General features: G+C 41.8%; 1 protein-coding gene across 2 annotated transcripts in view; it reads left to right on the forward strand.

Moving 5' to 3' along the window:
- The window catches only part of gpnmb (glycoprotein (transmembrane) nmb), a 28036-nt gene that overhangs the window by 2774 nt on the left and 699 nt on the right, over nt 1-24563 (forward strand). The window contains exons 3-11 of one of the 2 annotated variants that reach the window (XM_063011708.1): nt 10327-10458; nt 11243-11416; nt 11513-11674; nt 12586-12906; nt 14165-14206; nt 14771-15007; nt 15152-15257; nt 21563-21783; nt 23951-24044. In XM_063011708.1, coding sequence (XP_062867778.1) covers nt 10327-10458; nt 11243-11416; nt 11513-11674; nt 12586-12906; nt 14165-14206; nt 14771-15007; nt 15152-15257; nt 21563-21783; nt 23951-24044 — 1489 coding nt within the window. The remainder of the gene's footprint in view (nt 1-10326; nt 10459-11242; nt 11417-11512; nt 11675-12585; nt 12907-14164; nt 14207-14770; nt 15008-15151; nt 15258-21562; nt 21784-23950; nt 24045-24563) is intronic. The other variant, XM_063011714.1, reaches the window with a different exon arrangement.

Below are 24563 nucleotides of genomic sequence, written 5' to 3' on the forward strand. Positions count from 1 at the left end.
CCCTCCCAAAGGCACGCCTCCTGGAGTGCCCAAAAAAAAACAAAAAAACAAGGAGGTCCCGGGCCAAATTCAAAGTCATTAAGAATGTCCTGAGGCAGTCTTGATAAAAGCGCTGTAACACGGGCTGCCGACTCGGGAACAGGGGCGCCATCAGGGGGCGCCAACTCAGGAACAGGAGTGCCATAGGCGAGCACCAACTCGGGACCAGAAGCACCAACAGGGAGCGTCAACTCGGGAACAGAAGCACCATCAGAGGGTGCCAACTCGGGAACAGAAGCACCATCTGGGGGCGCCAACTCAGGAACAGAAGCGCCATCGGGGGGCGCCAACTCAGGAACAGAAGCGCCATCACGGAGCACCAACACGGAAACAGAAGCGCCATCTGAGGGCGTCATCTCGGAAACAGGAGCGCCATCAGGGAGTGCCAACGAGGAAACAGGAGTGCCATCAGGGGGCGCCAACTCAGGAACAGGAGCACCATCGGAGTGCACCAACGAGGAAACAGGAGCGCCATCGGGGGGCGCCAACTCAGGAACAGAAGCGCCATCAGGGGGCGCCAACTCAGGAACAGAAGCGCCATCGGGGGGCGCCATCTCAGGAACAGAAGCGCCATCATGGGGCGCCAATTCAGGAACAGAAGCGCCATCGGGGGGCGCCATCTCAGGAACAGAAGCGCCATCGGGGGGCGCCATCTCAGGAACAGAAGCGCCATCGGAGGGCGCCATCTCAGGAACAGAAGTCAGCTGCGTGGAGCCTGGCGAAGAGGCTTCGGGAGTCAGCTGCGTGGAGCCTGGCGAAGAGACTTCGGGAGTCAGCTGCGTGGAGCCTGGCGAAGAGACTTCGGGAGTCAGCTGCGTGGAGCCTGGCGAAGAGGCTTCGGGAGTCAGCTGCGTGGAGCCTGGCGAAGAGGCTTCGGGAGTCAGCTGCGTGGAGCCTGGCGAAGAGGCTTCGGGAGTCAGCTGCGAGGACCCTGGCGAAGAGGCGTCCGGAGTCAGCTGCGAGGACCCTGGCGAAGAGGCGTCCGGAGTCAGCTGCGAGGACCCTGGCGAAGAGGCGTCCGGAGTCAGCTGCGAGGACCCTTGAGAAGAGGCGTCCGGAGTCAGCTGCGAGGAGCCTTGTGAAGAGGCGTCTGGAGTCAGCTGCGAGGACCCTTGTGAAGAGGCGTCCGGAGTCAGCTGCGAGAACACTAGAGAAACATCCTTAATCAGCTGCGAAGACCCTGGAGAGGCATCTGAAGTCAGCTGCTTGGACCCTGGAGCGGCGTCGGAAGTCAGCTGCTTGGACCCTGGAGAGGCGTCGGAAGTCAGCTGCTTGGACCCTGGAGAGGCGACGGAAGTCAGCTGCTTGGACCCTGGAGAGGCATCCGAAGTCAGCTGCTTGAACCCTGGAGCAGCGTCGGAAGTCAGCTGTGCAAACACTGGAGAAAGTTCTTGAATCAGCTGCTTAGACCCTTGAGAGGTGTCTGGAATCAGCTGTGAGGACCCTGGAGAGGCATCCAAAGTCAGCTGCAAAAACACTGGAGAAACATCGGAAATCAGCTGCTTGAACCCTGGAGGGATGTTGTGAATCAACTGCTTGAACCCTGGAGGGACGACTTGAATAAGCTGCTTGAACCCTGGAGGGACGTCGTGAATCAGCTGCTTGAACCCTGGAGGGACGTCGTGAATCAGCTGCTTGAACCCTGGAGGGACGTCGTGAATCAGCTGCTTGGAACCTGGTAAGGTTTCTTGACTCAGCTGCTTGGAACCAGAAGATTCGTCTTGAATCAGTTGCTTGGAACCTGAAGATTCGTCTTGAATCAGTTGCTTGGAACCTGAAGATTCGTCTTGAATCAGTTGCTTGGAACCTGAAGGCGGCAGCAGCAGAGCTGAAGGAGAATTGTCTGTAGTAGACTGTGGCTTGAACTCTGCAAGCGGGAACATAACGCTTGGAACTTTGACTGGAAACAGAACTGGAGAGGACTTGGAACTGTTCGACTCTGTCTGGGTGGTGGGAGTGCCCGAAAGTATAGATATACTATTTAGGAGATCCTGACGTGCTGAATTACACTTAGAACTGATAGAGACAGCCGAACTTGGAACAGGACTAGACAAACTAGGACTTACTGAACCTGACTTAGACACAGGACAGACTTGGACAGACAGACTTGGACAAGACTGGACAGACTGTAAAGACGGACTAGGAAGAGGCAAGAACGACGAACCAGCAGAATTAACAGCATTAGGTAAATTCATGGGACTACCATGAACCGACAAACGTGGCGACATAGGCTGAACTGGCAGAGGACTGACCTGAGTCTGGGTACTAGACACAGTTACTGGACTAGTGTGAACTAGCGAACATGACATGGACTGGTTTGACTTCGACACAGGCGAACATGAACACAACCGAACTGGCAGGATACAGTCATAAACTTTTCTAGACAAAGGCTTGGACTGACTATGAGTCAAGGAAACAGACGGAACTGGCAGAGGACTGACCTGAACCTGAATACACGGGACTGGAGCCGGCGAACAAACAGAAGGACCCCCGGAGCCCTTGGGGTCGAAACAGGAAACAGGACCTAAATAATTTTGGCTGGCTCCTAACATGGACATGGGACGGTCACGAGCTTTATAAGCAGGCACTGGCACCCGGACCACATCAGCAGTGGATACAGGGGGAATTTTAACCTCCCCAGTGGGCACTGGATGCCGGGTATAAGCTGCAGTGGGCACTTTGCTACGTGAAAATTTTGCTCTCATGAGGCCCTCAAAATCCTTCACCGAGTTCAGCTCAACTCCCCTGTCAGACCAAAGCTGCTTAGCCCACTCACGAGCAGCACCCCTCAGTCTAGACATCATAAACCGCACTTTGTCGGTTTCAGCTGGCTGGGGGTCCAGAAGGTTCTGCAGGTAGAGCTGGCTCTGCAGAAGGAAGCCTTCGACACACGGGTCGCTTCCATCATAAGGAGCTGGCCTACTTAACGGGAAGGTTTGAGGAAACCTCATGGAGTTAAAATCGGGGAACACATAAACCAAATACATCTTGCTGCGTCCTAAGGGGGAGACTATTATGTAACAGTATATGGGCTATGACGAACGAGAGGGGCGGACACACATGCAGAGATGTAATGAACTAAATAGATTTATTAATAACAAAGACAAGAGACAGGCGATAACAAGACAAGACAAAAGTACACAAAACACAACCTATGCTAAGCTAAATGTTAATGCTTATAAATGCTAAACACATAAATAAAGATAAATGCTAAACTAAATGCTAAATCTAAACAGACAGTAACTAAGCTAAACAATAACTACAAAAGCTTAACAGGACAGAACAGGCTAAACACAAAGGCTAAAGCTAACAAACAAAGGTTAAGCAAAAGGCTAACAGGGCTAGCAGGGATGAACAAGGCTAAAGAGGCTAAAGCTAACAGACAAAGCTAACAGACAAAAGGCACAGGCAAAAGCAAATGCACAGGCAAAGTCACAGGCAAAGTCACAGGCAAAGTCCAAATTCAAACCAACAGTCACAGGAAATACAAAGCAAATGAACAGAGTTACCAAGACCGAACAGAGTTACCAAGACCGAACAGAGTTACCAAGACCGAACAGAGTTACCAAGAGCAAACGAACAGATTTACCAGGAGCAAACGAACAGAGTTACCAGGAGCAAACAGAGTTACAAAGAATAGTCTCCAACCAGCCTTCTTCTTCTTCTTCTTCTTCTTCTTCTTTTAGGTTAATGGCGGGTGGCAGTCCAACTAAAGGTGCATTACCACATCTACTATGTGTGTGGAATGAGATTTCTGGAAGTGACTTTTCTACTCAATGCTACCCTCAAGTGGTTTATATTAATAATAATAATAATAATAATAATAATAATAATAACATTAACATTAATAATACTAATGATACATAAAAAAATTAAAATTAAAATTAAAATTCCTAAATTAAATTATGTTATATTTACCAATATTCTTTAGAAAGCAAAACACCTGCTTGTGTACTATACCCATCCCTGCCCCATAAGAAAGTAACCCCTTCATAGTGAAATCTTTGTGTCCCTTTTCCTTTAAAATATCAATGAATAGTGATCTTTGTGCAGAATGTTTTTTACAAATAAGTAATACATGTTCAGCAGTTTCCCTCTGTTGACAGTATTGACAAAGCCCTGTGTCAATATTTTATTAAGTGAAGAGAAGAATTTAACACTGTATGACCTATCCTGAGCCGAGTTAATATAACTGCTTGTCTTCGATCATATCCTCCACCTGTACCCGAACCAACTTTTGGCTGTATTGCAAATAGATGCCTTCCCCTGAATTCCTGTTCCTAGTCACCCTGCCATACCTTTCTCACAAATTGTTTAACAACCACTCTTGCCTCAGCCTTGCTAATTGGGATGTCAAAATCACATCTTGTTCGTTTTAGGCATTGTCTTGCAGCTACATCCACAATCTCGTTTCCGATTATTCCTACATGTGCTGGAACCCATAAGAATTTTACTGATATTAATTTCATATGTAATCTGAACATTGTCTGATAAATTTCTATAATGAGATCTGGCCTACAATTAGACTGCCCCGACTGGATGCTTTGTAATGCGGACAAGGAATCTGAACAAATCACTATTCTCATTGGGCATACCTCTTCGGCCCATTGCAACGCCAGCAGAATGGCAACTATTTCAGTGGCAAATACCGAGAGATTACTTGTTAGTCGTCTTTTGATAATTACTCGAAAGTCTGGGATATACACTGCTGCTGCTGTGGTTCCTGTAGTAGGATGCTTTGATCCATCCGTATATATCTGCAGAATATTATAGTATTTTTGTGCCAGATGATGTTGCACCAATACTGTAGCAGCTGGAATTTCTCAATTATTATACTGCTTTTCATGCAGTGTCAGGTCTACACTGGGTAATTCGAACATCCAAGGTGGTATCACTGACCTAGGCACTGTACAGCTGAATCTACAAGCCTGTAGTCCCATGTTGTCTGCTTCTTTATTGCTCAGGCACCCAAAGTTTGTAATAGGACTGTGGGGATGGTTACTGCAATCATGTAATGTGGCTAACGCTGGATGACTCTCATTTTGCCCCTTTAGGTTTATCCAATACATGGTAGACAGTGCCACTCGTCGCAAATACAGAGGCATTTCCCCTGTTTCTACCTGTATTGAGGCCACTGGAGAGGATCTAACAGCCCCGCAACATATCCTTAACGCTTGTGTTTGTATTACATCTAGTTTTTTCAAGTTTGTCTTAGCAGCTGACCTATAGGCCATACAGCCGTAATCAAACACTGCCCTTATTAAAGCATCATATATTCTCAAGAGGGAGGAACGGTCAGCTCCCCAGTCACATCCCGCTAGGCACTTAAGGACATTAAAGCCTTTCTTACATTTATCTGATATCTTCTGAATATGTTGTTTCCAGGTCAACTTCGAGTCCATCCACATTCCGAGGAACCTGATCACCTTGACCTGTTCCAGAACCTGCCCATACATTTTGAGCCCTAGTGCACCTGTTTTAGGTCTATTTGAAAAACAAATAACCTGGGTTTTTGGAACAGACAACTTGAAACCCCAATCTTTTGACCAGTGTTCCACTGCTGCTATTGCCTCCTGCATCTTTCTTGTTACAAATGCCAGATTTCTACCTCTCTTCCATAATGCCCCATCATCTGCGTACAAAGATTTAGCTATATCTGTTCCAACCACTGAAAAGATATCATTAATCATTATATTAAACAGTAGGGGGCTACAGACGCTGCCTTGTGGAGTACCATTTTCAATCTGATACACTTTAGAATATTTAGTTCCTACCCTGACCTGTATTGATCTATCCTGCAAAAAGTCCATTACCCAGTTGTATAGCCTCCCTCCAATTCCTAGCTCGGACATCTTAATCAGCAAACCCTCTTTCCACAGCATATCATATGCTTTTTCTATATCAGAAAACACAGCAACTACAGCTTCTTTATAAATTTGTGCCTTCCGAATGTCAGATTCCAGACATAGTACTGAGTCCATAGTCATTCTTCCTTTACGAAATCCGCTCTGATATGGAGAAAAACTATTCCGCCGTTCTAGATAATAAGATAGCCTCTCTGTTATCATCCGTTCCATAAGTTTACTTATATGGGAATTCAATGAAATTGGTCTGTAACTACTTGCATCAGACAGGTCCTTCCCTGGCTTCCCTACTGGAACCACTATAGCCAATTTCCAAGCAGAGGGAATCTGCCCTGCTCTCCAAATTTTATTATAAAATTCCAAAGTAACACCCAGTGATTTATCAGATAAATGTTTAAACATAGTATAACATATGCCATCTTTACCTGGAGATGTCTGGCCAGATCTTGCTATTGTATTAATGTAAGATCACAATCTAATACACTATCCAACCCCTTTCTTTTATGTAACACTTCAGGATATTGTGCTACAACTCTTTCTCTGCAAGCCATCATTTCATTACTCAAGTTTGCATATCTATGAATCTTTACAAAAGATTGAGCCAAAACCTCTGCTTTGTCCATATCAGATACTGCCTCCCAGTCTCCCTGTTGTAATACTGGTATTGTCCCAGATTTTCTTATACCCCTCATTTTCCTAATCATAGTCCATACCTCATTGACAGGGATGTCAGTTCCAATGCTACTACAGAAAGTCCTCCAATACTCTCTTTTAGCTGATTTTATAAGTTTTCTAACTCTAGCTTGGGCTTGTTTATATTTGATTAAATCTATTGGTGAAAGTGTTTTCCGCACCACACGCAGGGCTTTATTACGCTGCCTGACTGCTACAGAACACTCTGCTGTCCACCAGGGCACTGCTGCCTTCTTACCATAATGTTTCTTTTCTGGAATGGTTTCTTCAGCAGACCTATATATCATATCACATAATTCCTTGTTACATTTCTCTATATCTGTTGACATTGACCAGTCCTGCAACCTCATCTCACATAGATCAGAGAATTTCGTCCAGTCCGCTTTATTAAAATTCCATCTGTATAAATATACTCTCTGTTCTCTGATTACCTCAATTCCCAGTACACAAAATATAGGATAATGATCACTGCCTAAAGTGGTCCCCTGTAATACATCCCAAGTACTCTTTCCAGCCAAGTCAGGGGAAGCTAACGTTAAGTCAATTGCAGACTCTGAGTTATTTAATATATTAAATCTAGTTCCCCTACCATCATTTAAACATACCAATTATTTTTCCATTATTAACTCTTCAATAGCTAACCCATTGCCATCCGTGCCAGAACTACCCCATAGCGTACTATGTGCATTGAAATCTCCACACCAAAATGCCTTACCCTGATATGTCCCTGCCATTTTTACTAAAATATCTAATGATATTTACAAGGGTTATATACAGGGGTTGGACAAAATAACTGAAACACCTGTCATTTTAGTGTGGTAGGTTTCATGGCTAAATTGGACCAGTCTGGTGGCCAATCTTCATTAATTGCACATTGCACCAGTAAGAGCAGAGTGTGAAGGTTCAATTAGCAGGGTAAGAGCACAGTTTTGCTCAAAATATTGCAATGCACACAACATTATGGGTGACATACCAGAGTTCAAAAGAGGACAAATTGTTGGTGCACGTCTTGCTGGCGCATCTGTGACCAAGACAGCAAGTCTTTGTGATGTATCAAGAGCCACGGTATCCAGGGTAATGTCAGCATACCACCAAGAAGTACAAACCACATCCAACAGGATTAACTGTGGACGCAAGAGGAAGCTGTCTGAAAGGGATGTTCGGGTGCTAACCCGGATTGTATCCAAAAAACATAAAACCACGGCTGCCCAAATCACGGCAGAATTAAATGTGCACCTCAACTCTCCTGTTTCCACCAGAACTGTCCGTCAGGAGCTCCACAGGGTCAATATACACGGCCGGGCTGCTATAGCCAAACCTTTGGTCACTCGTGCCAATGCCAAACGTCGGTTTCAATGGTGCAAGGAGCGCAAATCTTGGGCTGTGGACAATGTGAAACATGTATTGTTCTCTGATGAGTCCACCTTTACTGTTTTCCCCACATCCGGGAGAGTTACGGTGTGGAGAAGCCCCAAAGAAGCGTACCACCCAGACTGTTGCATGCCCAGAGTGAAGCATGGGGGTGGATCAGTGATGGTTTGGGCTGCCATATCATGGCATTCCCTTGGCCCAATACTTGTGCTAGATGGGCGCGTCACTGCCAAGGACTACCGAACCATTCTGGAGGACCATGTGCATCCAATGGCGGTGCCGTGTATCAGGATGACAATGCACCAATACACACAGCAAGACTGGTGAAAGATTGGTTTGATGAACATGAAAGTGAAGTTGAACATCTCCCATGGCCTGCACAGTCACCAGATCTAAATATTATTGAGCCACTTTGGGGTGTTTTGGAGAAGCGAGTCAGGAAACGTTTTCCTCCACCAGCATCACGTAGTGACCTGGCCACTATCCTGCAAGAAGAATGGCTTAAAATCCCTCTGACCACTGTGCAGGACTTGTATATGTCATTTCCAAGACGAATTGACGCTGTATTGGCCGCAAAAGGAGGCCCTACACCATACTAATAAATTATTGTGGTCTAAAACCAGGTGTTTCAGTTATTTTGTCCAACCCCTGTATATTAACAACTGTGAATTTCCCTTTCGTGCCCCATATCTCCATCACTATAGACTCAAATTCTCCACTTATGTGAACAATTTTGTGCCCAATTCCTTCTCTAATAAAAGTTGCTACTCCGCCACCATTACCTTTTTGTCTATCTCTTCGGACAATTACATATCCTGATAAATTAAAATTTAACTGAGGTTTTAGCCATGTCTCTTGTACACATATAATATCAGGTAATGATTGTCTACTATCTACAAATTTCTTAAATTCTTGACCATTAGCAATCAGACTCCTTGCATTCCACTGCATTATTAAAAAACTCATCACAAACCTTCACTTGACTGTGTTGGAATAACTCTCCCAGCTAGCCCTGTGCTTATCACTTCCCAAGTAATACCTCTAACATCTAGGAACTTCTCTGCAGATCTCACAATGATTTTGATCCTTTCCGTTCTACTATTAGTCTGGGCAGTGCAGTTAACCACTTCTGCCATAAACATAAAAATTTTTTCTTTATCAACAACCAGGGTATCTTTAGTGATAGTACTGTGTGTCTGATGCCTCTGTTTGATTCTGGTAGCATCTGTATCTGTGTTTGCTAATTTTACTTTCCACATGAACATTCTTACCGACCTCCTTCAATGCTTCAGCATGAGTTAGACCTTGTTTTACTCGTACTTGTTGTACTTCTGCAGCCCTTTTTCTCATCTCACATCCCCCATATGCAGCTTTATGTTCCCCACCACAGTTACAGTTCATGATCTCCTCCACAGACCCCACATCTTTTCTTTCCTCTACAAACTGCATCCTCGAAACGTATCATCACAGAGAGGCTATCTCCTTTAATTCCATTTCTTATTCCCTTTAGTCTAACAGCTTCAACCACAGTGCCTCCTGACATATTTTGTTTGATCTGGTCCATAGATACATCTAGGGGTACCCCCGTGATTACACCCCGAAGCCACTGTTTGTCTTTAAACAATCTCGGTATTATCTTTTTGCTCCCTAGATATTTTAATTTTAGTGCTTTATCCCTCTGACGTTCATCTTTACACGTTATCAAAAGTTTACCTCCTTTCAACACTTTGGCCCCTGCTACTTCCCCTAAAGTTGCTTTAATTTCGGATGTCAATCTGATCGGATTTAGCACAGCACCATATTCTGACTCAAACTGTATTAATACAATATATTCCTCCTTCCGACGCTTTACTCTCTCTCCCTGAACCCCACTACCAATAGAATCTCTGTCATCAGATAAGCGCCTACCTTTTTTCTTTCGTACAGTTTGCCACTCTGCCCCATCTGCCCAATTTCCGCTCCTACAGCCAAACATCTCTGGCTCATTGTCTGAGCTATCGTCACTTCCGTCCATCATCATTCCACCTCCCTCCTATCCCCCCTCTTCCTATCCTCCAACCAGCCTTTCCCTGATCCTCTCCTAAATACCAATCAGGAGAGGGAGGCTGGCTGGAGACTGGGGAGAGAAGGGCGTGGCACACTAGAGCACAGAGAGGCTCAAAGCGTGACACCCATGCTCATTAATTTTATATTAATCTACGTATATGTTTCATGGAATCATCCATTTTATGGCCACTACAGTGGAATACCTTAAATAATACAAGCCTTCCGTTGTATAATCCAAGCCTCAGTATTTTTAATAATTTTGTAACCATGCACTGAAGCTTTTCCTTATTCTCAAACTTCTCACATTTTTCAGATAAAGCAAGTGTGCATCTTACCAGCAACAGTCCAGCTATCGGTGGTTCTCTGATCACATTTACTGCTAGACTGGAGTGCAAGAAAGAGGACCTTAATGGAAACCTTTTATCCGACCAGCACTGTGAAGACGGTATGGTCAGGCCTTAAGCAGTTCTTACATTCTATGAATAATATAATTTACCTTACATTTTAATTCTGTTTATAGGATTTTACAACTAACCTTATCTAATCTAAACTAAATCTAATCTAAACATGCTGTTTTGATTATGTATAAGTAAGTAGCCAGTTTATGAAAAAATACTAATTGTAAACATTTTAAGAAAACTTTATATTTGTTAAAATGTTAACATTGTAATGACAATGCAATTGCTTGATAGTTACTACAAACTACAATCTTAAAAATTAAATCTTAAAGATTAAACATAAAGTAAAACTTTTAAATAAGTATAAAAAGTATAACTTTAAAAATAAAGAAATAAATAAGCCAACACAGTATAACAGACAGTGAATATAAATAAATGGGAAATTTATAGACATTTATAGCCTTCTGCCCCCCTGGTTCTTTCTTTCCTGCATCCCCATAAATAATTTACATTTCCTACAACAAGGAACACCAACAGCCATCACCACTACATCACCACTACTTCACCACCATCACTGATCCTCAAGTAAATTTATATTTTTACTTGAGCCTGATTTTATTATGGCTTTCACATTGCAACATAGGTCATTGTAACCTGATGCAGTTAGTAAAAATAAAAAAATTATGTATTAATGTATAGCCTTTAGTATAGACTGTTTATGCTTGATTTTTATGTCTGTTAAAAGTGGGTGTGGCTAAAATGTTGCATTCAACGAGTGTCTACGTTGCCTTGGCCTTGTATTGTATAACTATTATTGTTGTGCGTATTTAGCTAATGGACAGGCGCTTTCTGCACATATGCGTAACTGGAGTTCCTGGTTGGATTATTATGGATTTGAAAAGTGCACAGACCTAAAGCACTGTGACGTGTTCCCGGATAGAAAGCCATTTCCACAATCAAGTGACTGGAGACACAAGGGCTATGTCTACATTTGGCATACTATGGGTATGCACACTCAGGCTATAGTTGTATGTTTTGTGGTCTTTATGCAACACTATCCCATATTTTATTTATTCACCAGTTTATATGTCTGTCTCTCAGGTCAGTACTATGAGACATGTGATGGTTCCTCTTCCAGTCTTAAGCTCAATACAACAGACTGGACACTTGGAGCCGGCATGATGGAGGTCTTGGTGTACCGCAAACAGGAACGCAGAAAATACATCCCTTTTTCCACTGATAGCACAGTGTTCTGGGTCACAGGTCTGTCTCTCAACATGTGTACATACCGATGCTATTACAGTTTTAATTGTTTTGATTAATTTTGGCTTTAATATGTCTTTTAAGCTTTCTTGTAATGTACAGTTCAGTTACTTTGGTGATTTCTTTTAACCTGTGGTGAAGTTTCCTTTTTCAGTTTCAAAAATATTTGTAGGGCAGTTTGTGGGCAGCATGGTGGCTCAGTAAGTAGCGCTGTCGCCTTCTGTAGGTCCTTTCTGTGTGGAGTTCTCCCCATGTCTGCGTGGGTTTCCTCCCACAGTCCATAGACATGCAGTCAGGTTAATTGGAAAGTCCCTCAAGGTATAAGTGTGTGTGTGTGTGTGTGTGTATTTGCCCTGTGATGGACTGGCTACCTGGACTGGCTACATTTTCAGCATTTAGCAGACCCTTTATTCAAAGCAACTTACAGTACTGTGACAGTATATTGTCTAAGCAATTGAGGGTTAAGAGCTCAACAATGGCAATCTGACAGTGGTGGGGCTTGAACCAGAGACCTTTTGATTACTAGTCCAGTACCTTAACCACTAGGCTACAACTGAATAGGATAAATTGGTGGTAAAACAGATCATGAATAACTGAAAAGTTCTTATTTATATATATGATCCTTAAAAAAGAATTTATAGGTTTTAAAAGCAATTTTTATCTTGTTTTTTATTTATTTATTTACTTTGACTTGTTTGTTGTAGTATTCTCCAAAGGTGCAACTAGCCTGTTCAGGGCACCAGTTTTGGGCACATGTATATTGCTGGGCAACACACATTTACCCTTTTACTACCTATCTAAGAGCAATTTAAAGCAGCCAATTTACCATTTGCATGTTTTTGAGAGGAAATCAAAGTCCTAAATCCCCAGTATAACACTAAACAAAGTTTTTTTTTTTTCTTCATTAACAGATAAGATCCCTTTGGCTGTTAATATTTCCCAAAAAGAAGCAGCAAACATCACAGAGAGAAACACTTTTATTAAGGGCTACAACATCATCTTCAAAGTACAGGTTCATGACCCGAGCAACTACCTGAAGACTGTCAATGCAGTTGACTTTATATGGGACTTTCACGATGGCAACCAGCTGATCACACACAGCAATGTGGCAACTCATGCCTACAGCATGATAGGCAACATAACAGTGAAGCTGGTAGTACAGGCAGCATTCCGTACTATGTGCCCTCCACCCACAACTACAATCATGCACTTCACACAGTCACACACTAAAGGTATAAAATCAGCTATTTTTTTACATTTATTTCAGGGTAAATGCAAACAATCCTTTATAGGGCATCAGGCACTCATGAAATACAACACAGGACATTGTGTCTCTCTCTCCCACTTAGCACTGTACCTAACAGAATTGAAAATTAACCCAAATTGCATCATACTTAACAAAGGTAGAACAATACTGTGGCCAAAAGCCACAAACAAAAATGGTAAAGAATAAATAAAGTGACCAAATTAACAGACACAACCAAAGTAACAAATCAAAGACACAAAACATCCACTGTCTGGTATGGCAAAAGTGGATAGAAAATTGGATAGCGCAGAAATGAAAAGTGGTGTCACAATATGGCAAGGTGCCAAGAGTGCTTTACCAAGTTTTCCAAAAAAGGAAGGAAAGGAAACCCAGAACAGGTTGGGGATGGCAATGCATGAGCGCCACCCCACCCAACTAACTGGTACAGCCCACACACTATCACACTTGCTCACTATTGCTAAGATAACAGGTTCAAAACATGACTGGCTATTTCTTGGTAGAGATGGCTGAACAGCCTAGCCATTTGGAGGTCCACTAGTCAGTGCAATCTCAGTGCCAGTGGAAAATGTAAGGAGGGTTGCATCAGGAAAGGCATTATCAGCCAGAATAATTTGCTGTGGCAACCCATAGAAAATTCTAAATACATGAGCAGCTGACAAAAAAAGTTATGTCCATGTCTCTATTAGGACATGCAGTACTACTCTCTGTAAAATATGTAAAAACAGCAGTTTACACTTTTGGGTTGTTGAACAGAAATGTAAAACATTTAATACAGCTCAGTGATGCAGCAGGTGGTATTGGTTGCTGGGTTAAATTTTCTGCTCTAGTTGTTGTCTGTGGTTTCTTTGCACTTACCAAAAACAAATTAATAGGATTGGCTAATCTGAATTGCCCCAGGAAGGACTGATGTCCTGTTCTGAGAGTGTTTCTGACCCTAATCAAAAAACAAAATGATTAATATTAAACAAATCAAAATTATCATGTAAAAAATAAAAAAAAGCATTCTTTCACAAAGCATCACAATTTTTATAACACTATTTAATGAGCAGTATTTTGCCAGTAACACATTTTCCTACTTTTCTGCTTATTATTCTCTAAACTACAATGTTATGTGGAAGTCTAAAACATTAACATTGTTATCTCTTGCACATAAAGAATTAACTCAACATTTATTTGAACAATTAGACCATGTGATAAAACTTCACTTCTAAATGCTTGTTCAGCAGGTCCTCACATGACCACTGCCAAACTGGAGACCACAAAAGGTGAGTAACAAATGTGATTTATTTGTCATTGCTCTGATGTTAGGTTGAGCAAAAGATAGCATGGGAATTTTGATCTGCGACTATGCAGACCCATGCAGGTTTCAATGCACTGTTATAGTACGATACATTCACCTCATTACCAGTATTAAAATGATCTGCAATTTAAGCAACAGTAACCCTTCTATTGTTATGTACAAAATACCACAGCATTTGTGTTCTATGGTATCTTTGACACCCAACTAGTTGGTTTGTCCCTCTCCTTGGACTACTGTCACTATGTACCCACCCCAGATTCCGGTGGCCCCCTTGCTCTTTCAGCAATACTTCAACCCAGTAATTTGGCCATAATAATTTCATAAAATTTACTCATGTCTTTATGCCTTGTACTACAAGTGGCTGTCAAGCCCAACAATTAATATATTCCTGACTGTGACATGCACGTGTTACAAACTAACCATTGCTATGCACATTTTTAGGGGGTGGTCTTTATGTTTTGGCTTAGCACTGTAGGAGATAAAAAAATGTATCAAAATAGCATAAAAATGAGTATGGTTTTGTCCCCAGCTACCACTCTACTATCAACCACTGATCAGCATGTTCCAACAACAACTGCCATTCCCTCAACTGAGCCTGAGCCTACTGACCCCAAGATGATAAATGCCACAGTGACTCCTGGTTCAGAAATAAATTTCACAAGTGTGATTCCTACATTCCTCTCTATAGTGCACGACACACACTTCACTGAATCACAGTGTTTCCGCTACATGTATGGAACTTTTGAAGAGCAAATTTTTATTGTTGGTAAGGTACCACACCACACAGTACATACATTAATGCTAAATCACTACCCACCACCAAAAAGGACTGATGAACTACTGTCTTGGTGTGTTACTACATTTGTTAAATCGTTAAATCAATCAATTATTCTGTTGCATGTTGGAACAGAACCTCATCCACCTCTGCTCAGCTTACCACCTATCCGAATTGTTAATGTGTCTGCTGTCAAGGTGGCAAATTCGACTGTAAACTTTGTGGTGACATGTCTGAGCAGGTAAGAACATCATCACAAATTATTCACATAATGCCAAAAGAAAAAGTTCAAAAGAAGAAAAAGAAAAAACAGTGAAAACAAAAGCAAGATTTGTGCATGTTCTCCAAATGAAACCCTTTAAGTACACACTATCAGTTACAGTGACATGGCATGCATTTCATTTGAAAATTAATGCATGTCATTTATCACATTACTTTACCAAACCTTTACAAAGAAGGAGACAAAAAGATGGATGTATTTTGGATAGATGTTATTTATTAAACACCAATTTGGGTGCCACAGTAGCAAGCATAAAACTATACAGCTAATAATACACATAATTACACTGTAAACATTTACGTTCAGTCCCTTGCATGTGTGGGGTTTTGTCCAATCAGGTAAACACTTATGGACATTGATATGGAGTCACCCTCACCAATGATTTTTAAATGGGTCTCTGAGAATTTGTGCCCATTTAATTGACAGAGCGTTTGTCTGCCACAAATAAGTTGGATAAGAAGGACTATTTTATAGTGTACATTTTTAATTACTATTGCTTCTGATAAGATAAAGCTAAAAGATAAAGATAAGCTATAAGGGAATTACAGGGCATGGCTTTGTGCAGGGCACTGGAGTTCCTCCACACCAAACTAGTCAAAGCATTTCTTTATGGACTGTGCTTTGTTTACAAGGAACACAACCATAAAAGGAAAGAAAGAGGCCTTTTCTAGTAGCCTTTGGGTCAGAGGTAGCCTAGTGGTTAGAGCTTTCGGCTATTAATCAAAGATTTTCAGTTCAAATCCTGGCTCTGCTATGCACACACACAATTGGGCTCTTGAACAAGGCCCTTAACCCTGTCTGTTCCAGTGGCACTGTACATTGTTTGACCCTGCACTCTGACCCCAGCTTGCAAACAAGCTTGTATATGCAGAAAAAGCATTTCATTTTTCTGTATTTGTGCGCATGTCTATATAAGGCATTCTATTCTATAAACTGGTGCCACAAAGTTAAAAGTGTATAAATTGCTTTATCTTACTGACTTATATGCCTGTACTTAGCAGGGGAGTCTGGATTGTTTTGACAGTGTAGGGCTGTGAGTAAAATAATTGTTTTAAATTGTTTTTTAAACATAAACAAAAACCACACTTGTTTAATAGATTCAAATAAAATTGCAGTTTAGTGATTAATGTATCCCATAAATATCAGGAACAGCAACAGTCCAACCACACATGCAGACAGTTAAAACACTTACTTTTATACAGTATATACACTTTTATATACTCTTACACCATACTAATCCCCCTTTCTTTGCTTTAATTTAAATCTCCTATTCTATTACATTCCAATCGGTTCTTTTGGATTTAGATCCAAAGTTACAGGAGTTAAATATCAAATTAATAAAACCAGTTTGAGATGTTTAGTTTTTTTGTGATCTGGTTCATAATTATGCTGAAAGTAGCCACTTTAAATTCAGTATAACTGTGGGCATAAAGGGGTGCGTATAGTCAGCAATACTCAGATTGTCTGCCATGCAAACAATGCTTTATTGGAAGTGGACCCAATGTTTGCCAAGAAAACACTATTCACACCATCAAAAACACCACCACCAGCCGGAGCTGATTGCAGATTAAACTTTCATGTTTTGTTCCTCTGTCACATGACTGGCAGATTAGACAATTACAAAACAAACTCAATGTACATATATACTGATCAGCCATAACATTAAAACCACCTCCTTGTTTCTACACTCACTGTCCATTTTTATCAGCTCCACTTACCATATAGAAGCACTTTGTAGTTCTACAATTACTGACTGTAGTCCATCTGTTTCTTTGCATGCTTGTTAGCCCCCTTTCATGCTGTTCTTCAATGGTCAGGACTCTCCCAGGACCACAGTATCTCTATTAGATACTCCCACCTAGTTGGTCCACTTTGTAGATGTAAAGTCAGAGACGATCACTCATCTATTGCTGCTGTTTGAGTTGGTCATCTTCTAGACCAGAGGTCACTAACAGGCGGACCGCGGTCCGGGTCCGGACCCAGAAGCTGTCCCATACGGACCCGGACCTACAGCCAAAACAGAAAGTTATGATTTGAAACCTGACGGAGCGCTTCTATTTTAACCGGCGCAGCTTCTGTACCATTTACGGTAGCGGTTTAGTGGATGAGAAAACGCACAGACACCAGAGATCACGTGACACCACTCAGCCAATCAAGTCTGTGCATTCCAGTCGGTAAACACTGCAACTCTACAGATGAGAGAGTTAGAGGCGAGTTACATGTGAAAAGACGGTGGAAAGAAAAAGAAAGATAGCGAACGTAGAAAAAACGAAGGGAGAGATACAGACGACCGTGCCGGAGAAAGTTGAGAAAAAGACGAGTGAGACAGGAGACAAATGACGCTCTCCAAAAAAGAAACGTGTACAGCGAAATTACAGCATTTAATCCGTGATGGAGAGACTCATTTCTGTTCTTACTTCCCACTGGAGCACAATTTATTTTTATTTTCTCCTAATTTGATAAGAGAAAGGTTTGATAAGGTGGGGTGGTCCGGGTCCTCTCTGTGTGGAGTTTGCATGTTCTCCCCGTGTCTGCATGGGTTTACTTCGGTGCTCCGGTTTCCTCCCACAGTACAAAGACGTGCAAGTGAGGTGAATTGGAGACACTGAATTGTCCATGACTGTGTTGGATATAAACTTGTGACCTGATGAGTCTTGTGTAATGAATAACCACCGTTCCTGTCATGAATGTAACCAAAGTGTAAAACATGACGTTACAATCCTAATAAATAAAACACATTTGATTTGACAGTCAGTTATTGATTACATGCAGTAGTTGATACAACTACTAGGCTACTTATATATAATATATATCAATATATATATTATATGTTATGCAGTGATAGCTCAGTGGTTAAGGTACTGGACTAATAAACAGAAGGTTGCCAGTTCAAGCCCCACCACCACCAAGTTGCCACTGTTGGGTCCCTGAGTAAGGCCCTTAACCCTCAGTTGCTCATTGTGTAAGTCGCTTTGGATAAAAGTGTCCGCTAAATGCTATATATATATATATATATATATATATATATATATATATATATATATATATATATATATATACAGTGTATCACAAAAGTGAGTACACCCCTCACATTTCTGCAAATATTTTATTATATCTTTTCATGGGACAACACTATAGAAATAAAACTTGGATATAACTTAGAGTAGTCAGTGTACAACTTGTATAGCAGTGTAGATTTACTGTCTTCTGAAAATAACTCAACACACAGCCATTAATGTCTAAATGGCTGGCAACATAAGTGAGTACACCCCACAGTGAACATGTCCAAATTGTGCCCAAAGTGTCAATATTTTGTGTGACCACCATTATTATCCAGCACTGCCTTAACCCTCCTGGGCATGGAATTCACCAGAGCTGCACAGGTTGCTACTGGAATCCTCTTCCACTCCTCCATGATGACATCACGGAGCTGGTGGATGTTAGACACCTTGAACTCCTCCACCTTCCACTTGAGGATGCGCCACAGGTGCTCAATTGGGTTTAGTCCATCACCTTTACCTTCAGCTTCCTCAGCAAGGCAGTTGTCATCTTGGAGGTTGTGTTTGGGGTCGTTATCCTGTTGGAAAACTGCCATGAGGCCCAGTTTTCGAAGGGAGGGGATCATGCTCTGTTTCAGAATGTCACAGTACATGTTGGAATTCATGTTTCCCTCAATGAACTGCAGCTCCCCAGTGCCAGCAACACTCATGCAGCCCAAGACCATGATGCTACCACCACCATGCTTGACTGTAGGCAAGATACAGTTGTCTTGGTACTTCTCACCAGGGCGCCGCCACACATGCTGGACACCATCTGAGCCAAACAAGTTTATCTTGGTCTCGTCAGACCACAGGGCATTCCAGTAATCCATGTTCTTGGACTGCTTGTCTTCAGCAAACTGTTTGCGGGCTTTCTTGTGCGTCAGCTTCCTTCTGGGATGACGACCATGCAGACCGAGTTGATGCAGTGTGCGGCGTATGGTCTGAGCACTGACAGGCTGACCTCCCACGTCTTCAACCTCTGCAGCAATGCTGGCAGCACTTATGTGTCTATTTTTTAAAGCCAACCTTTGGATATGACGCCGAACACGTGGACTCAACTTCTTTGGTCGACCCTGGCGAAGCCTGTTCCGAGTGGAACCTGTCCTGGAAAACCGCTGTATGACCTTGGCCACCATGCTGTAGCTCAGTTTCAGGGTGTTAGCAATCTTCTTATAGCCCAGGCCATCTTTGTGGAGAGCAACAATTCTATTTCTCACATCCTCAGAGAGTTCTTTGCCATGAGGTGCCATGTTGAATATCCAGTGGCCAGTATGAGAGAATTGTACCCAAAACACCAAATTTAACAGCCCTGCTCCCCATTTACACCTGGGACCTTGACACATGACAACAGGGAGGGACAACGACACATTTGGGCACAATTTGGACATGTTCACTGTGGGGTGTACTCACTTATGTTGCCAGCTATTTAGACATTAATGGCTGTGTGTTGAGTTATTTTCAGAAGACAGTAAATCTACACTGCTATACAAGTTGTACACTGACTACTCTAAGTTATATCCAAGTTTCATGTCTATAGTGTTGTCCCATGAAAAGATATAATGAAATATTTGCAGAAATGTGAGGGGTGTATCACAAAAGTGAGTACACCCCTCACATTTCTGCAAATATTTCATTATATCTTTTCATGGGACAACACTATAGACATGAAACTTGGATATAACTTAGAGTAGTCAGTGTACAGCTTGTATAGCAGTGTAGATTTACTGTCTTCTGAAAATAACTCAACACACAGCCATTAATGTCTAAATAGCTGGCAACATAAGTGAGTACACCCCACAGTGAACATGTCCAAATTGTGCCCAAATGTGTCGTTGTCCCTCCCTGGTGTCATGTGTCAAGGTCCCAGGTGTAAATGGGGAGCAGGGCTGTTAAATTTGGTGTTTTGGGTACAATTCTCTCATACTGGCCACTGGATATTCAACATGGCACCTCATGGCAAAGAACTCTCTGAGGATGTGAGAAATAGAATTGTTGCTCTCCACAAAGATGGCCTGGGCTATAAGAAGATTGCTAACACCCTGAAACTGAGCTACAGCATGGTGGCCAAGGTCATACAGCGGTTTTCCAGGACAGGTTCCACTCGGAACAGGCTTCGCCAAGGTCGACCAAAGAAGTTGAGTCCACGTGTTCGGAGTCATATCCAGAGGTTGGCTTTAAAAAATAGACACATGAGTGCTGCCAGCATTGCTGCAGAGGTTGAAGACGTGGGAGGTCAGCCTGTCAGTGCTCAGACCATACACCGCACACTGCATCAACTCGGTCTGCATGGTCGTCATTCCAGAAGGAAGCTGACGCACAAGAAAGCCCACAAAGAGTTTGCTGAAGACAAGCAGTCCAAGAACATGGATTACTGGAATGCCCTGTGGTCTGACGAGACCAAGATAAACTTGTTTGGCTCAGATGGTGTCCAGCATGTGTGGCGGCGCCCTGGTGAGAAGTACCAAGACAACTGTATCTTGCCTACAGTCAAGCATGGTGGTGGTAGCATCATGGTCTTGGGCTGCATGAGTGTTGCTGGCACTGGGGAGCTGCAGTTCCTTGAGGGAAACATGAATTCCAACATGTACTGTGACATTCTGAAACAGAGCATGATCCCCTCCCTTCGAAAACTGGGCCTCATGGCAGTTTTCCAACAGGATAACGACTCCAAACACAACCTCCAAGATGACAACTGCCTTGCTGAGGAAGCTGAAGGTAAAGGTGATGGACTAAACCCAATTGAGCACCTGTGGCGCATCCTCAAGTGGAAGGTGGAGGAGTTCAAGGTGTCTAACATCCACCAGCTCTGTGATGTCATCATGGAGGAGTGGAAGAGGATTCCAGTAGCAACCTGTGCAGCTCTGGTGAATTCCATGCCCAGGAGGGTTAAGGCAGTGCTGGATAATAATGGTGGTCACACAAAATATTGACACTTTGGGCACAATTTGGACATGTTCACTGTGGGGTGTACTCACTTATGTTGCCAGCTATTTAGACATTAATGGCTGTGTGTTGAGTTATTTTCAGAAGACAGTAAATCTACACTGCTATACAAGCTGTACACTGACTACTCTAAGTTATATCCAAGTTTCATGTCTATAGTGTTGTCCCATGAAAAGATATAATGAAATATTTGCAGAAATGTGAGGGGTGTACTCACTTTTGTGATACACTGTATATATATATATCCATTGTAATTACCTGTTTTTAATCCACTTTGTTTAGTATGCCTTTCTCAGCATGCACCATTGTGGCTGATTCCACTTGCCGTCAGTTAAAAAGCATTGAGTGTGATGATGTGAAGCCAACTGATGAAGGCTGTCAGTTCACTTTGAAACGTGCATTTCAAGAGCCTGGTACCTACTGTGTCAACATCACTCTGGGGGCGTCTGGCCACTTGGCACTCAGTACCTCCACTGTGACCATTGCCAACAGTTCAGAGAACAGTAAGTTGGGAAGTTTAGTAAGTTCTCTACAAGCCAGTTGGAGTAAAACACATTGGTTTAAAAGTCTAATGTGTTTCTGATACATTGACATTTAAGTTTCAATAAAACAAGTGCTAACTGTAATTGGAAAAACAACTATTAAAATGTATTGATATCACAGGAATATAGAGACCAAAACAGGTTTGAAAGGTTTGAAAATCTGCCATCTACAGTCATGTGAAAAAGTTAGGACACCCCATGAGAACCTTTGTCTTTTTGAACATATTTAAACATATGGACATTTGAGCTTCATTTAAACAGTATTGAGAGATGGAGCTTATATAACTAAACAAAAAAAATGTTAAAAATTACTTTTAAGCTCAAGTTGTAAAATGTAATGAACAAAAATGGAAATTTATTGTGAGGAAAAAGTTAGGACACCCTATGCCCTAGTAGCTGGTATTTCCCCATTTGGCTGAAATAACCTCAATTAGACGTTTCCTATAACCATCTACCAGTCTCTGACATCGACTGGTGGAAAGTTTTTCCCACTCCTCCATGCAGAATTTCTTCAGCTGTGTGAGGTTTGAGGGGTTTCTTGCATGCACAGGCTGTTTCAAATCACCCACAGCATCTCAATAGGATTAAGATTCGGGCTTTGACTTGGCCATTCCAGAACTCTCCATTTCTTTCTTTTGAGCCATTCCTTGGTGGATTAACTGGAATGTTTTGGGTCGTTGTCATGCTGCATGGTCCACTTCCGCTTCAGCCTTAGTTTTTGGACAGATGGTCTTACATTTTTCTCAAGCACCCTCTGATACAGTGAAGAATTCATTGTAAATTCTATAATGGAGAGCTTGCCAGACCCTGCTGCTGCAAAGCAGCCCCAAACCATGACATTTCTACCTCCATGCTTCACAGTTGAGTATGAGGTTCTTGTGCTCAAATGCTGTGTTGGGTTTGTGCCAAACATGTCTTCTGTTACTGTGCCCAAATAATTCAACTTTGGATTCATCTGTCCAAAGCACATTGTTCCAGAAGTCCTGGTCTTTGTCTAGGTGTTCTCTGGTAAACTTTAGTCTTGCCCTAATGTCTTTTTTTGACAGCAAGGGTTTCCTCCTTGCACACCTAACTGTAGGTCCCGTGATGACAGGATTATTGGAGACTTCTTTATGTATCTTGAGGTCTGCTCTTGGGCTGAACTTGCTAGGATGGCCTGACCTGACCATGTTGGTAGTTGTTTTACATGTTCTTCACTTGTAAATTATTTTTCGGACAGTGGAATGGCTGATTTCTAATTGTTTTGAGATCTTTTTAAATCCCTTCCCAGACTCATATGAATCTACAACCTTCTTTCTGAAGGCCTCAGAGAGCTCTTTAGATCTCACCATGGTGATACCACTCACTTCAACAATCAAGAGCAGATTAAACTAATGTCTGAGGTTTAAATAAAACTCCAATGTCCTCTAACAATGGTCTATCTATTGCAGCTGATGTGGTACCGGATTCTAATTTTAGACATTTTAAGTAGTAATAAATGTGGGGGTGTCCATTTTTGTTCATTACATTTTACAACTTGTGTTTAAAAGAAATTTTCAGTTTTATTTGTTTAGTTATATAAGCTCTCAATACTGTTCAAATGAAGCTCAAATGTTCATATGTTTAAATATGTTCAAAAAGACAAAGGTTCTCATGGGGTGTCCTAACTTGTTCACATGACTGTATGTGTTTTTTTAATACATCACCAAAATCACATTTGAGTTAAAATATTTGAGGTACCTACTTTTTTTATTCATGTATGATTATTTATTTCTTCATTTTCAGAAACAGTTTTTTTCTGATTATCTCTATATTGTACCTAGTGTGAATAAATGTAAGATGCAATGAAAAGAAAGGGCACCTTGTTCATGGTGTATTTCTACAATATGGCTGGTTCTTTTTAAATATATATAATCTTGTTTATGAGATTGGAATTAGTGATGACTAACTACAAATCCAGCATTCCTAGACTTGACTAAGATTTTGGCGAATAATAGCCATTACTACAAATTCTCCGGACTAGCAAAGATTTATCTGATCCATGTCATATTATTAATGCTTTCGTACATTTTACTGATCTGTTCATACTTGAGAAAACACTCTTGAGTTTGGTGGTAAACCAATGTTCTTCATCACCTCTCTCACTCAGATTTGATCGGCTCTCCAGGTGCAGCTGAGGTTGTGCTGTCTTCAAGTGCTGTTCTTGCTGCAATCTTTGGTGTTATTGCTTTCATTTTGTACAGGTAATTTTACAAGTAAAAATGTAGAACATTATGTTCTGAAGCAGATTACTTAATACACCAAAAATGTGGACACCTAGCCAAATGCAAGTTGAACTTTTAATTTAAAAAACATGGGCCTTTGAAGCCATAGGAGCCTCCGCTTTTCTTGTAAAAGCTTTTAAAAAGATTTTATCTTGTGATGTTGGATGAAAAAAAGCTTGGCAAGCAATCAGCGTTCAATTTCACCCCAAAGGTGTACATTAGGCTTGAGGGTCATGGCTGATGTCTTAATGGATTTCATTTTATTCAATGCAGGACAGTCTTGGAACAGGAAAGGGCCTTCCCCAAATTGTTGCTACAATGTTGGAGGCATATAATTTATTTTTTACACCTGTTAGCAAGGAGTATGGGTAAAACACCTAACTTTTTAATAATGCCCACATACCTTTGGTCATATAGTGTATAAGCACTGGATCATTATAACCTAGTTCAGCTACAGTCGGTAGGACCGACAATCAAAGTTGTCAAGAAAACTTACAA

Source organism: Trichomycterus rosablanca, chromosome 2 (genome assembly GCF_030014385.1).
Source record: "Trichomycterus rosablanca isolate fTriRos1 chromosome 2, fTriRos1.hap1, whole genome shotgun sequence".
NCBI lineage: Eukaryota > Metazoa > Chordata > Actinopteri > Siluriformes > Trichomycteridae > Trichomycterus > Trichomycterus rosablanca.